Source organism: Anthonomus grandis, chromosome 7, assembly GCF_022605725.1.
Source record: "Anthonomus grandis grandis chromosome 7, icAntGran1.3, whole genome shotgun sequence".
Classification (NCBI taxonomy): Eukaryota; Metazoa; Arthropoda; class Insecta; order Coleoptera; family Curculionidae; genus Anthonomus; species Anthonomus grandis.
In genome coordinates, this window is record NC_065552.1 from 27,390,700 (window position 1) to 27,407,044 (window position 16,345).

General features: G+C 33.0%; 2 protein-coding genes across 2 annotated transcripts; both read right to left on the reverse strand.

The window, feature by feature from the left end:
- Positions 1-315: 315 nt before the first annotated feature.
- Positions 316-5,098, reverse strand: LOC126738961 (separin). Its single transcript, XM_050444458.1, has 3 exons — positions 4,631-5,098; positions 2,375-2,716; positions 316-1,305 (listed from the first exon to the last, which is right to left on the reverse strand). The coding sequence occupies exons 1-3, from the start codon at positions 5,096-5,098 to the stop codon at positions 331-333; spliced, it is 1,785 nt and encodes a 594-aa protein (XP_050300415.1). The 3' UTR covers positions 316-330.
- A 2-nt stretch (positions 5,099-5,100) lies between these two features.
- On the reverse strand, positions 5,101-9,752 carry LOC126738964 (probable DNA-directed RNA polymerases I and III subunit RPAC2). Its single transcript, XM_050444468.1, has 3 exons — positions 9,549-9,752; positions 9,388-9,488; positions 5,101-5,296 (listed from the first exon to the last, which is right to left on the reverse strand). Exons 1-3 carry the CDS (start codon positions 9,561-9,563, stop codon positions 5,101-5,103), a joined length of 312 nt encoding a protein of 103 aa, XP_050300425.1. The 5' UTR covers positions 9,564-9,752.
- Positions 9,753-16,345: the final 6,593 nt, after the last annotated feature.

Consider the following 16,345-nt stretch of genomic DNA (forward strand, 5'->3'; position numbering starts at 1 on the left):
AAAACGGTTTCGTCCCATGGAAGTAGAATAAATTATCAACTTTGTATAATTAGTATCGAATAACGCCGCAAACCAAAGGGACGAGAATTATCATAACTCTACTTCCGCTATTAAAACTATACCTAAGACCTTCGTTGGTCAAAAATATATCACAGCGTAAGTAGCGCAGTTTAGGCGTGATGCTGACACTCCGGCCGGACATTCACGTTATAATACATTATAGATTTATTTAATTCAGGATTATTGTTAATTCAAATAAATAACTTTTTTTTTAAGAAAATTTAATTTCAAATATATAGTATAACAAGTTAATTACATTGAATTGAAAAATCAATCAGCAATTTTGACTGGCAAACCTCGCACCACACATGCGGCCTTAGTAAAAAAACTACTTAACGAGCTCTTAGCGCTCCACAGCGCCCTTAATAGCTCCAAATTACTGTTAATCGGCGGTGCCTGAACATCAATGGCACTGAAATTATCGTACGGTCCACCCTTTTTCCACGCTTTTTTATCCACTTGTGACCAATGAATGGGAGCTTCAGAGGGCAACCAACTGCTCAAAAATCCCGTAGTTAAAAGGTCTGTGACCGTATCGGTTACAGGCCAGAGCATTCCCAAGACGCACGGTGCCCTGGCGATTAAAAAAATGTGATAACTCCCGTATGTTCCTAACTGGGGACCTTGACGTGCTATTTTTGTACTCGCGCAACCGAACAGTAACACCACCGATTTTATAGTTTTTCTTTTTAAAATGTCTATAGTGTACAAATGGGTTCCGTTTCCGTGCCCGCTGTAAGAGAAAACATCGGACTGTTCCAAATAATCATAAAATTCATCGCTAGTTGGTTTGCGACCATTAATACCGGTCCAGCCTTTTAGCCAATAATTAAAAAATGAAACCATTCTTTTTTCCATTTGGACTAAATCCCCGTCCGGATTGATGATGAATTTTCCCTCAAGGGGTCTGGAAATTACTCTAAGTCCATTTTTAATATGTTTTTCGTGGGCCTTAAATAAATAATAAACGAAATGCCAAGAGGGGATTCTGGTAACCGGTTCTCCATTGAAAATTTCCATCATTTCCCACGGGATCGCGTCCAAGGATTCGTCCAACACTAGAATAACAGGATGGCGAGGTAACATGTCATATTTGCAGTTGATTTTCACGTTTATTTCTTTTATCATTCGGACGAGGTCTTTTGCGGTATTTTGGCATAAATCACCACAGCACAACTTTATGGCTTCGGAGATTTCTGAAGTAGTCAAACGATCGGCTCCTTTAATGATGTAGTACAACAGTTCCTGCAACGAAAAATGTGAATCACAAAAATGTAATTTTTGTTTTTTTTTTGTCGCCCTGTAATTACAGGTATCGCTCAAAGTGTGAAAGTTATTAGGTAAGGGTAAACTGTCAACTAAAGTTGTCATAATAAAATTGTGGATATAATTTGTATAATAATAATTGTGTTTCTCTTTTACACTCGTCGCTGAGAAGAGGAATTCATCATTAATTTTTGTTTGAAGATATTTATGACTAGATCTTTTCCTCACAATGAAATCCTTCAAATGAGAAGAGAACTATTGCAGAAACTTAATTCTTGAATAGTGAGATAAAAACTCATCTACACAAAATAAATAATTAAAAGTTGTCAAGTCATCACCATTCCAGAAATCATAGTATTCTTTATGAATAATATTTTGCATTTTTCAATTTATTACACAATAAATTGAAAAAAAAAGTAAAGATCTTTCTTCTAAAGTATCAATTCTAAGAATTTTTCTTATTCCTGAGTAATTCAAAGCTGGGTCAAATTAAAATTTATGGGTAACATAATTCACTAATTTATGCTGTCACTTCAAATTACCCTATATGACAAAAATTTCCAGGTGACCAAACAGAAGAAGCATACTCTAAGTGAGGGCGCAGTTGTATGAAGCTGCTTTACAGAATTATTTTTATTAAATTTGTCACATTTATTTATAATTATTTAATACTAGGACTTGGGTGATATGATATTTAAAGCAACATTTTAATTATGATAATTTATTGCTAATTGTATTCAACTTAAATTATACGGATGAGTGCTCCTTATTTCAGATACTTTGATTAATTGTTGTTATCTTATAGTAGTTTATATTAAACGGATGATGGTACATATCTATTCATATAAATAAAAACAGGAATAATCTAATCTTTAATCCTAACTATAAATATTATAAAATTCATTTATTTATTTATTTTACATAACTTTTTACAATGACGAAATGGTTCTTTAAAGAAACTCATTGCTATCAACCAATCCCTTTGGCAATTTCTAATGAATTATTTTTGCTTTTTGAATATTTAAGTTATAGAACCCAAAGCGCTTACCTTGTCCTTGCCATTTAACTTATGTCCCTTAAGACACTCCCTCGCCAACCTCCATACCTCCCCTCGTACCTCCTCCTCAGCTTCCTCGCTCTGAAATTTCCCCACTAACAAACACCTCCACTCTCTCAGCCAATTATGTTCAGCCTCCCTCACCAACTCTTGTACCGTTAGTTCCGTATCCTCTTGACGTTGCATGTAATCGTATTTCTCCCGTTTATTTTTGAAAAAATGCCTTTGGGAAGTGGAGGTTAGCATTTCACTATTTAATTTTAATACGTCCATCAGTTTTTGGAGAAGTTCGAATTTTTGACCGTTTAAGGACGGGGGTGACGACAGGCTGACCTAGATATATAAATATTTATAGTATAGACTGATATTGTATTGGTTATAAGCCGAAGAATCCAATGAAATGGAATAAAGTTTTAGTTGATACAATACATTTCATATCAATTTTAAATAAAAGCAATATACAGGGCAATTCAAAACATATGTGCAAGATTTTCTTGAGGATTGGAATCCTCATATAAAAATGTTATTAGTAATACCAGTTTAGTATTATTTTAGTCATAGTATTTTATCTACGTATAAGAAAGGCAATTAAAGTTAAAAGACAAAGGCAAGTTAAAGACACACAAATTACAAATTTATTTTATAGCGTCTTACAAACTGTATAATTTAGGTAAAATTAGTCATTTTTCATGTCTTTTTAACAAGATGGGAATAATTAAAACCACATTATAATATTTATACCATAATATAATATTTAGGGCACTCATAACATATTTTGGTCCCATTTTATATAAAAAGATCCCACACCTTATTGTTTAATAACTAACCTTTGGTATGTCAAATGGGAACTTCCATAGTGTAAGCAGCATTAAAATGTCTATTCAACAGTGCCAAAAAAAATTAAATCGGTTAACGTACCAGCGAATAGTGAGCTAAAATGTCTGGTAATAATGAATATTTTACATGCAATCTACTACCCAACGGTGTATAAAAAATTTAATTTCAAACATCTCTAGTTTAAAAAATAAACAATTTAATGAGTTTACAGTGCTCAAAATGTGCTCCGTTATTCGCGAGACAATCATAAAATCTGTTTTGAAATTTGAATATCTGTACATTCGTGAGTACTTCGATCCTTCAAATCACTAATATTTTCAGGTAAGGTTTTATAAAATTTGCTTTTTCAGTACCCCAAAAGGAAAAAATCTAGTGGTGTTAAGACTGGCGGTCGTGCGGGCCATTCAATTGCATTGTATCCTAGAATTGCATAGTATCCTAACACCACTTCGTCATCCACTTGGTTTTCCAAAGATTGTACGATCGAAGGATATATTGTATTTTCGACGTCTAAATAAATTTGTCCAGTTAAATTTTCTTCCAAAAAAAAATGGCTCGATGATTTTGTTACCATAAATTCACCAAATATTATACTGTAAAAAATTTTGGGAAGAATTTCAAAAAAGCATTAATTATTGCCTCACATATGATAGATGCATATTAAAAAAATAAAAGACGCAATGAAATTTTTATTACCATGCATTTTTACTGGTAAATTGCTTTAACTTGCACCAATTTTTTTGCCAAGTAAGATGGAAAATTGTTTGTCATTTAAAATAATGTGCGACACTATGGGGGAACCATTTGTCCTACAAAACCTTAAGTTGAATAAAATGATAAAATGTCTTTTATTACCATACATTTTTGCTTACTATTAGCTTATATCTTACCCGATTTTGTTTTTTTTTTCGGTGTGTGCACTTTTAAATTGTGTATCACACTTAGGGTAGCCATTTGATTTGAGCCATTGGTAAATCAACCGTTTAAAATTTTTTTGGCACTGTGAGCACTAGACATTTTAATGATGATTGACAGAACTTAGTCAAATATAAAATTAAACGTCCTCAGGATATTGACGTGTTTTTTTTTTAGAACTTATTAAAGGTTATTTGTTTTGAAATGAAAGCACTGTATAATTATTTAATAGAGTATACATGTTTGTCATGGTACAATCTGTACTACATAGCAGTGCATTAATTTTAAGTTAAATCTTTTCTTGTTCGTGTTTTATATATACCTTAGTCACAAAAAATTACTTTTGATTACACTTGAAATCAATGTTGTAATATGTGATAATACAAATTATGTAGTAATAAGAATTAATACACACCACTTTGTACTTTTGTATTTTTATCTAATTATTATTATAATTATTGAAATAAACTGTCTTAATAGATATGAGTAACTTACCAAAAAAGGTTCAACATTTTCCTGCCCACAATTAAACACAACCAAATCTATCCCATTAGTCTCATATGTAGAGGGCTCGAGGCTTTGAAGCTCTACAGGGTTGATCTGGTGAGTTATTTGAATTACGGTCCATTCCTTGGGCATTTCCAATTGTTGTTTTAAGACTTCATCCATACCCCCTTGGGTACATTTAGTGGAAATAACATCCTTCAGCATCTGAAAATACTCTTTCATATCTCCCAGACACTCATGCTCAATGATTTTTGTGAACTGCATACCAGCAGTCTCCCTTAAGCTTGGCACATGAGAGTCAATTAGATGTAAAATTTTTTGCCTCTCATTGGTATCACTATTAAGCACTTTAAACTTTTGAACTCTCTGGTGCGAGAATCCATTTCTACAACTATGGTCCCTAAGCCCTGTAATTTCTTTTAATAAACTATCAATGTCCAACATTTCTGTTGCCATTATTAAGAGTCACTTTTAGCACAAAAATTATTAAATTCTTTATCGAATTTGTCCAAGGTGACGTCACAGACTTTAACCAGATCTTCAAGTCCTCTTTTTAGGGCTTCTATTGCCTTGCCTTGGTACATCTGTATACGGAAATGCATCTTGTTCTCTGCTGGGTGGGGAACTGTATACCCACAAAACTGGACATCTGGACTGAAAATAACAATGTCCTATTAAAATATGTAGATTTTTAATTTTTTCTAAGCTTAATAGAAAAAATAAACAAGAAAAATCTTCATAATTTTTTTCAGATATTAACTAAAATATAACTAGGTCAAAGAAACTAATTATTTGGAGGATAGAGTAGAGCTACTTCTGCATCCTGTATTTTCCATATACTTTCTGTATATTTCTCCATTGATAGCATTATTTTTTCAAAATGGTTTTGTATGAATTGTTATATTCAATTAGGCTCATATTCTCTTGGTTATATAAGCCTCAGAATCCAATCAAATGGAATAACAATTTAGTTGATAAAATAAATTTCAATTTTAAACCATACCAATAAACAAGGCACTTCAAAAAGTATGTGCCATGCTCACCACTGTTTAATATTTTTGTTGGTGACATTGCTACCTGCTTCTTAAATAATAAATGTAGAAAACTTATTAACATCTGGAGGCCAATTATAAGTATTGTTGACCAAATGCTGCTTCAGAAAGATTTGGACCATTACTTCAAATAAGATATTAAAAACCAACTTTTTTTAAAAGTGCTGCTTCATTAGTTTTACCCATAAGGCTAACAGAATAGATACAATGTTATACATTTAAGTATAATTGATGAAAAATTGTCATTCATTGAAAAAATTAAGCACAATATATTTAAAAGCTTTTAGGATTTTACATTTTGTAATTAAAAACTGCCGGTTGTTTTTAATTGCCAGTTCGGTCTTCATTCTATCAGAGATATTAAACATTAGAAGCTGTGAGCACAATTATACACAATTAAGCAACAGTTATCTCTGGCTTCACTGAGCAGCCATAAAAATAACAGTGGTGTAATTACAAATTAATTCATAGAAATATTGATTGCAGTACTCTCTTAAACAAGATCTATATTGACGCTTGATCTTATCCAGTCCTTCATCACCAACTTACCTTCTAGATTTAATTTTATAGAAGTGAAATTAAATACAGAAGGTAAGTTGACAACAACAATCCATCAGATAGATACTTATTACTAAGCAATAGTTAATTGTAAAACTATTTAATGTTTCCTTAAAAGACATAAAAAAAATCTGTTTTAGTAGAAAGTGTAGTTAGTAGTGATAATTTTCTGATTAGTTTTTTTTTTTGTAATTCTGTAGAATTCATATTTCTTTTGCTAAGTACCTTTTTCTATAAGTATTTATTATAAATATTGTTACAACAATTAATGGGGATTTCCTGTATATTAAATCAATTAACAAAAGATGTTAGAATGTTAACTCTGTGCCCAAAATTGCTTAGATAGCTTGTACGTTGACAGTCGAAAATTACTAGAAAATATATTACAAATAAATTTATGAACTAGATTAAAAAGAAGCAATGTTTTGTTTAGATTTAGGAATACTGAGTCACCTCTATAAATAAGCTTAGTAGATTGCAACAATATTGTAAAGTAAATAGATTTATATTTTTTATGCCAAAGAATAAAATCAATCAGCTAATAAGATTTCTTAGTGTGTAAGTTAGAATTAGATGCATCTAATTTTTTATTCATTTATTAATACAAGCCAATGTAGTTATAAAAGTTTCATCCAGGTTAAATAAAAAGCATCACACACCATACCACTCAATATAAAACAAAATCACAGTAAGCAAAGTAAATTTGTAACACACTCACAAATTACTAACAAGACTACAATTGATGAAAGAATAATAATAATAGTTTTGTTTAGTACCAAATTTAGAGACAAACAGATTTATCTATGTCTGTGAACCAGTCATGAGGTTGGTTTATTTATCCTGGAGTTAGTATAGTGAAACAGTATTACAAAAGTTTCAGACTGTCTGATAATTTGAGATGAAATTCTAAGTTCAAAAAGTGTCAACTGAGGACTCTAGCAGCATTTATTACTTTATGTAGAAAATATAAATCTAGTAGAATTAATTTTGACTCTAGATGGGCATGTTTAGAGTATTAGTGAGTCATGGATAGTCATATTCTTTCCTGTGATACCCACTTTTAAATACAGCAATTCTTAAAACTTTAATCTAGACTTTGTCAACTGCTCAATGTAAGATAGAGTGCTTCGAAACTGAGAAGGGTACATTAAAAGGTGATGCCCAAAGGTGTGCAGTAAAATGCTGGCAGTAAATCGCTGTTTCTAGAACACAGAAGCTCATAAAGCCTATTTAAAGATGTACAGTAGGTAGAAATTATATTATCTACCTAACTTATTAACAAGCTTACATCACCTAACCACAGCGTAAACATTTTACTTCACACTTTTGGCCTTCACCGTTTATTGTCTCATTTTCAGCTTGGGATCACTCTAGGAACCAAACAACTAATCTATACTCCAAAATTGGTCTAACAAAGGAGCAATAAAACATTCTAAAAGTAAACATAGACAAGTCATGTTTACTTCTAGTTAACAATTAGACCAAAAGTGTTTGCAAGATTATAAATAAATACAATCATGTTAAGTAGTTAATAGCCTATGCCTAGACTTCAAAGTCAACGTCAAAATATCTTTTATTTGCTAAGTTTACAAACTTGTGCTAAAAGCTTCCTAATCCTAGAATTTATAATACAAGTATTTATTTGGTTATACAGGATACAGGACAAAAACAGAATACAGAATCGATTTTGATTGTACATAGAAGCATATTTTATATAAACAAAGAAAAAACCAAAAAAGAAGAAAAGTAAAGGCGAGAACCAATATAAAACAAGAATAATAATAAAATAAATCTGATCAACAGATATATAATTAATTTTAAATATTAAAATGAGTCGTTAAAATACTCTTCAATGCTGTAGTAAGTAAGCTTTTGGTAAGATTAATTTCTTTAGTTCTCTTCTAAACTTTTTAAGGTCTGTAACAGTCCTAATCAAAAAAGGAACATGATTAAATATTTTCTGACTAATAAATATAAGAGAGTTTCTCGTAAGTGAGTAGGTGGGGATTAGAAGAGATAAATTGCCCACTTGACAAGTGTTATGACTGGTGCAGGATGGTGGACTAACAGACTTATGTATGAGTGTAGCAATTTCCAATATAAAGAGCGAGAAAACTGTTAAAATTTTTTCAGCTACAAAAAGAGGTTTACAAGAGACTCTCAGACCAACACCACACAGATACCTTAATGCTTTTTTCTGAATAGTAAAAATTATGTTAAGGGGTCCCTTGGAGCACAAACCCCAAAATGGCAACCCATAATGGATATGAGAGTCTATTAAGGTGAAATAAACTGAACGAGCAAACAACCCCCCCAAACTCATGCCTGGCAACCCTGACTGCAAAACAACCAGAAGAAAGTTTAGCAGTGAGGTCCAAAACATGGTTGTCAAACCTTAAACTCTCATCAATGAAGAGGCCGAGAAATCGACAATAATCCCTACCATGGTAGTGGGCTCTGCTCATCAAACAAAAAACCCTCTACATAACACTTAAAGCCCAGAACAAAAGTCTTATCAACATTGAATACAAGCTGATTGCAGATGCACCACTCTTTAATTTTGTGAAGGTCCTCTACTATGAGAGATCTGACTACTTTTTGATCTTTGTTATGCCACAGAATTGTAGTATCATCGGCAAACTGAACCACTAGTCCATGCAGTGATAGAGAGCTTAAGTCATTAACATATAATAAAAAATAAAATAGGACCCAACACTGACCCTTGAGGTACACCACATTTAAGATGTGCTATCCCTGACAAAAATCCAGATGCAGCCACCCTCTAGGTGCGGCCAGACAGGTATTTCTTTAACCCCCCCAAAGCCACTCCCCTAAATCCATAAAAATCAAGCTTTGACAGCTCAGTATTCCATGATCCACACAATCGAAGGACTTGGACAGATCACATTTATTAATAAAGTCCTACTGCTATTATTAAAACTTTGAGATAAACAAATGAGTATGATTAAAAGACCCTTTCACATAAATCAGTTGAAGAATAGAATCATCCTGATCAATTTCTCTTATTCTATATGTATTACTTTAAACCCATTTTATGCATACACATAGAAAACCTATTTTAATTGCTTACTCCTATAAACTGAGCTCAAAAAAACGAAATAAAAGGGTACTAACTAGCTAGATATAATTCCTCGTAAAGCGTTGCCTAAAGTGTGTCCCTCGCCCTGGAAAACAAAGGTTTTGCTGCTTTCACTAGCGGCTTCGCTCCCTGCTAACTAAAATAAAGGAAAAATAAAAAAACTCGAAATTTAAATTGAAAAACGTTTTGTACCTACCTGTGCTACTGGCATAATATCTAATGTTTTTAGGAATGCTTTTAACGGTTTCGTTAAATATGAACTTCCTACGTTTTATTTTAATGGTTAAATTCGAATTGAATTCAATAAAAACTAATGGAAATATAGTAAAATTAATTTAAAATAGTTTGAATTTTTTTAGGTTATTCGAATTTAAACCAAACAACGAGACAGCTTGCGTTTACGCCAAGAAGACTGGAGGTAGGAGAGATATCTGCTATGCCCTATGAACGCGCTGGAGCCGATTCAGGAACCTCCTCATTTTCCCCACTCTCGTACGCGTCTAATCATCTGTCTCTTTCCCTCTTCGTTTCTCTGTCACTCGCGCTGACACGTGTTGATTTTAAATTTCCATTTGCCCTGCGGACGTTACGTACTATCCTAATGTGCAATCGCCAATCGGAGATTAGCATTGTGGGGGGTTCCGAACTTATCATACGATTTAGCTCACCCAGCACAGGCAACATATCTATCCTCCCTTCAGTCTTCTTGGTCTACGCCATTTTTTTACTGACAATTGACAATTCTTCTTCTGCTTTTCTCTCCCCCTCTCTCTCACACTTTTTATTGATTTAAAGGCTTCTTCAACTAGGGAGTAAGGAACTTAACCAGCGTCACGTAGTAGCAAGAATACCGTTGGTTATGTACCCTGTTTCCAGAATATTATTCTCTTATCTTTTTCAATGCTCCTCAGTTGTCAATTAAATCTTTGCTCTAATAATATGAGTGACGGCTCCATGCTTAGAAAAAATGTCTTTTTATCAAAATGACAAGACATTAGTCTTTTATTTAGACCCCAATTTATTAAATTTTAATCTTATGCATAAGATTACTCTAAAAAATATCATAGCTTCAAGACTTTGAACTTTCAAGGACTGCCTTTTTTTTTTGGAGACGGGATATAAGGAGACTGATCTCTGCGCTTCCCAAATGAGGTGCAAAGTACCCAAAATTGAACGATACACGAACGGTGCGCAGAGTAGCCACCACAGTGCTGTTGGTTAGAAGTGTACTTCGCTCCCATTGGGTACTACGCAAGTGGATTTTATTTTCACACATATTAACGTTTTAAAAAAGATAATTTTTGATAAACAATCGTTTTTATTTTATTTTCAATGGGGATAAGGCGTTGTAACGTTCGCGGTTGCACGATCGGTTCCCATTCTGATCGGGAAAGAAGACAAAAAGAGAAAAAAAGAGTTTTAACTCTTTTTAAGACTCTACTTAGTACTTATAGTATAACTCTCTCTCAGTACTTATATTATTATGTGCGTGGCCGAGGTGGTGCGTCGCCGAGCGGAACATAGGAAATCCCATGTAAATTTTAAGGGGGTCAATTATGGGCTTCTCGTGCAAAGTTTCAAAAAATTTTAATAAGCGAATATTAAATTATTCAATTAAATTTTCGATTCAGGTAAAACCAGACACCAGCCACCAGCAAACAATTTGTTATAAGGCTTTGTCAAATCTGACGTACAGCCGAATACAAGAAATGTTTTTAATAATAGATGGAATGGGCTTGGTGGGGAAATAAACTGAAAACATTTCAGATACTGCTCTAAAACTGTTTCCCGCATAATGCCACTTAATTATGGCTATTTTTTCGTCGATTGAATAATTCATACTTCTTTTTAAATATCGACTGTCACTGATTTATTGACACTTTTCCTCAAGTCAGTGACAATATTCATTTTACTGGTCCCCTTTTGGTTTTACCTGAACCGAAAATTTGCTAATTTTGCAATTACATTAAATTGAATAATACAAGATTCGCTTATACAAATTTTTGAAACTTTGCACAAGGGTTGGCCAGATTGGTCTCTTTAAGTTATCTCACATTTTTTCTATAAAATGTACAAGGAAGCCAATAATTGACCCCCTTAAAATTTACATGGGTTTTCCTATGTTCCGCTCGGCGACTCACCACCCGGTATAACTAGGAATTAATTGGTAATATAATTTATGGGAAGAGGTATTTGATTCTATTAAAAGAGGTATTCATGTATGCGAATTACACTTTCCTAAAAAAGATGTCGGGATATAAAGTCGTAAGTAATCGATCGTGATAGGAGTACAAAAAAATACTTACCAAATACGAAGCCACCTTTACGAAGAATGGCATGCCCATTACTTGCTGAAAATCAACATTAAAAGAATCAGGAAATCGAATTTGACTTTTATTTTTGTTTTTAATTTATAGTCAAACAAATTTTCCTTTCATATAAAAAGGATCATTTTACACACTTGTTACATAAATAACTATTGTATAATTATTTCCATTTGCCTAATTATCATTAAATGTCAATAACATTGTCAAAAGGTGGGTGCAGTCCATCAGAGTGAGGTACACTTTTGACCAACAGCGCTGATGTCGCAACTTTCTGAAACTAGTTTTCGTTCATTTTTGGGTACACAGCAACCCCTATAAACTGTTTTAACTGTTTTTTTTTGTTTTATTTTAACCCCTATAAACTGTTTATCTATGGTACACAGTACACACGTTTAGCATACAGATTAGTCTTTTTGTCTCTAGTCGCCTTGGGCACACCGCACCACATCTGTGGAGACGCGTGGAAGGCTAGTCAACATTCCGGAACAATGGTCTCATAAAATATAAACCTACGGACTAGGTTTATATTTTATGAATGGTCTGGCCCTTTGAAATTTGACATGTTCGGCCGTTTTTGGCTAAACCATTTATTTTTCAAGAAAATCAGGGTGGACTCTTTTCTTTCGGATATCCTGTATAAGGAGCGTACGCCGCCAGGAGCCCAGTCAACATAAGTCGGTCCCTTGGACGTCTCAGTGACATAAAAATGGCGTATAGAATAAATCCCAGGGACGTCCCGTTTGATCTCATGGGGTCTATGGGACTTTGTTTTATTTAGTGAAGTTAATACCTAATTTGTGCTTCGTTTATAACAATGTTATTTGTTGAAACAATAAAGCTTTTTTTATCCTTTTTTTCTTTCCAGGGACGTGCTTTTGGGTCACACAATGGGTCATCCCAAGTTGATCACAGGAGTCTTTTGAATAGTACTATAAACGTACGGATGACTTATTGGCTGTCCAGTGGATATTTATGGAACAATATTTACGTTTTCATATATGTACATTCGCAATTACTGCTTAACTACTAGTTAAGATTAGAAAACAAAAAAATATATACATTTTTTTAGATGATATAATTAATTATATACATTTAATTAGGGATATAAACATAAATATCATAAATATCCACCAGATATCCAACGAACATCCTAAATCTGACAATCCCATTTAAGACGTCCCACGGTATTTTTATTTGGACCATTCCACGCAGGACATTTGGCCAATATAGTACGTGCCGGGAACAATTAGTGTTTGCTGGGTAGTTGAGTTCAAGTTGGAACTCATAATGGTGCAACTTTTAAAATCAAAGTCAAAGTCAAAATATACTTTATTTGCTAAGTTTACAGATTTGTGCTAAAAGCTTCCTACTCCTAGAATTTACAATACTAGTAGTTATTTGGTTAAACTTAAAACAGGATACAGAATTCATTTTGAGTATACAAAAAAAAACTAAAAAAAGAAGAAAAGAAAAGGCAAAAACCAACATAAAACAAGAATTAAAATAAAATCTGATCAACGGATATATAATAAATTTCAAATATTAAAATGAGTCGTTAAAATACTCTTCAATGCTGTAGTAAGCTTTAGGTAAGATTAATTTTTTTAGTTCCCTCCTAAACTTTTTAAGGTCTGTAATCGAAAGTCCTAATGGAAAAAGGAACATGATTAAATATTTTACGACTAATAAATATAAGTTTCTCGTAAGTGAGGAGGTGTGGATTGGAAGAGATAAGTTGTTTACTTGACGAGTATTATGACTGGTGCAGGATCGTGGACTAACGGACTTATGTATGAGTGTAGCAGTTTCCAATACAAAGAGCGAGAAAACTGTTAAAATTCTTTCAGCTACAAAGAGGTTTACAAGAGACTCTCAGACCAACACCACAGATACCTTAATGCTTTTTTCTGAATAGTAAAAATGATGTTAAGGAGTCCCTTGGAGCACAAACCCCAAAATGGCAACCCATACCGTATATGAGAGTCTATTAAGGCGAAATAAACTGAACGAGCAAACAACCTCCCCAACTCATGCCTGGCAACCCCGATTGCAAAACAACCAGAAGAAAGCTTAGCAGCGAGGCCCAAAACATGGTTGTCAAACCTTAAACTCCCATCAATGAAGAGGGCCGAGAAATCGATAATAATCTCCACCATGTAGTGGGTTCTGCCCATCAAACAAAAAACCCTCCACATTACACTTAAAGCCCAGAATAAAAGTCTTATCAACATTGAATACAAGCTGATTGCAGATGCACCACTCTTTAATTTTGTGAAGGTCCTCTACTATGAGAGACCTAACTACTTTTTGATCTTTGTTATGCCACAGAATTGTAGTATCATCGGCAAACTGAACCACTAGTCCATGCAGTGCTAAAGAGCTTAAGTCATTAACGTATAATAAAAATAAAATAGGACCTAACACTGACCCTTGAGGTATACCACATTAAGGTGTGCTATCCCTGAAGAAAATAAAACATAAATGGTAGTAAATAAATACAATGTCAATAAATATTTGTAATTGTCTTAAAGTTTTAACTGATCTTATTTAGTGTGTACGTGTGAGATTAAATGGATTTAAAAGTGGCACATCTCAAAAGGAGCGGCTTCGTTACGCATTACTTGAGGAAGACGATGACCCGGACAACTTCGTTTTTGCCGATGCAAGCGATATCGATCAATTTTTCCAACATATGAAAGATAATTTGCTGGAAAATACTGCAAACATGGAAAAAACTCTCATCAATTTGAAAAGTGAGCTTGGGAAGAGGCTAAAAGAGAAAATTTTAGTAAACAAGAAAATATTAACAGCAAAAACCCTTTCATTGATAGAGGACAGAATCCAAGAGGTTCAAAACAGCACTTATAAGCTAGTAAATAGATTCATAGTATAGTATAGTCACTAGTATAGTACTAACACAGGTCCTTAAACTTAAGACAAAGATAAACTATAAGACCCGACATAGTAGAATCAGCAGCTAGGTAGCAATGGTGTCTATGAACAGCGATGGGAGATCGAGCCAATATCCATAGTGAAAGAAACGTCACGTTCACTATAGGAAAAGCCATATTTGAATATCTTGTGATATTGGCTGAGATTGAGGACACCTCATTCTCCTCTTCGAGACGGATACAATGAATACCAAGGGGCTTTGAGTTAAGCTTTGAGTAGGGAGTTCTGAAGACAGATGATGAGGAAGTTGTCTTGCATCGTGAGAGAGATATAGATACAGTGTTCCAGTCTTACTTCCGGAGGAAACTTTGGTACCAGAAAGAAGCGAGGTCGTTTTGGATGGCTGCATTGATAGCAAGACCACAGATGTTGAAATTGCTATGTTCGAACCTGCAATGCATGACGAGACTATTGGTCGAAGGATAGCAGTCGAAAAGATCAGGTGTTGTTAAAGAAGGACAGGGAGTTAGGACACTACTCTGCAGTTTCAGCACTACTTCGACGAGTCAGGGCCGTAGAAATCAACCACGACATCTATGGAGATAGATGTCTTGGAATTGATAGTGGAAGGTTAGCGAATCTTCCGGAAAAGTGGTCTAGCTAGCATGTAAGGAGTCCTTACCGCTAGGATGCGTGTTTAAGTGGGAATAGTGGCGCATTTTTTTAACCAAAATAAATAGTAGTAGTAAATAAATATTTCTACTAGCCTTAGTGTGTACGTGTATAATAAGTCCTTTGACAATTTTTATACATTAAGTATTTAATTTACACCTTAACGAACGGTACAATCATCTCTTTTAACAATTTATTTTTTGTAGATATTTCTATTTTGGAATTTCTTATCATAACGAATTTACTTAATTAATGAATTAACTAAACTAACTTTTTAAATTTAATCAGTTATAAGAAGTCTTTTTATATTTTCCTGGAATCCTGGAAAATAGATGTAGCCTTATGGATAGGAAATTGATTATTTGGTTGTAAGGGCTGCAAGTATTGAGATTTAGTGCATATATTAAAAATTAAAACAAAGTTTTTTTCGACAAATTAATTTTATTTATAGAAGGTACACTCTGTTATAATAAACATTAAAATTCGGATTCGCTTGTCACAATCACCACATATACAATACACAAATAATAATAAATATTAATTATTGTTGATACATTTATTGATTATTACAATACATTTATAATACGTAGTAAATGTAATATATTATTTTATATTTAACTGTTATTTTCAGGGTCCAATTTTAAAAAGTCTTGGCTTGGGGGGAATTTTCATATTTGTTCCATATTTCCATAAAATTCAGATTCTTGTGCCAAAATAAGCTTATTAAAATTTGACCAAGTTAACATTAGCTAAATTATTTATTATAATAATTCATAAGAAGAACACTTTTTTGATTAGGCATTTTTTATTCTCCTTAATATTTACCTTTATTAAAATAACCTAGTTCTGTAAAATGAAGCAGAGGGTATTTGAACTGAAAAAAATGGTCCCATGCAGTTTTCAACTTTTGCGAACAATAAATAAATAAAAATAGTTACTAATCATAGTTGATATGTATTTAATTAGGGTATGAACAACTATAAAAATAAAGTAAATTGATTTAATACCAAATGCTAAAGGTTTTGGATAAATCTTAGTTAACTTTTTTTAAATCATCAAAAATAAATTAACAGTCTATTTAAAACCTTGTATATAATCTCCT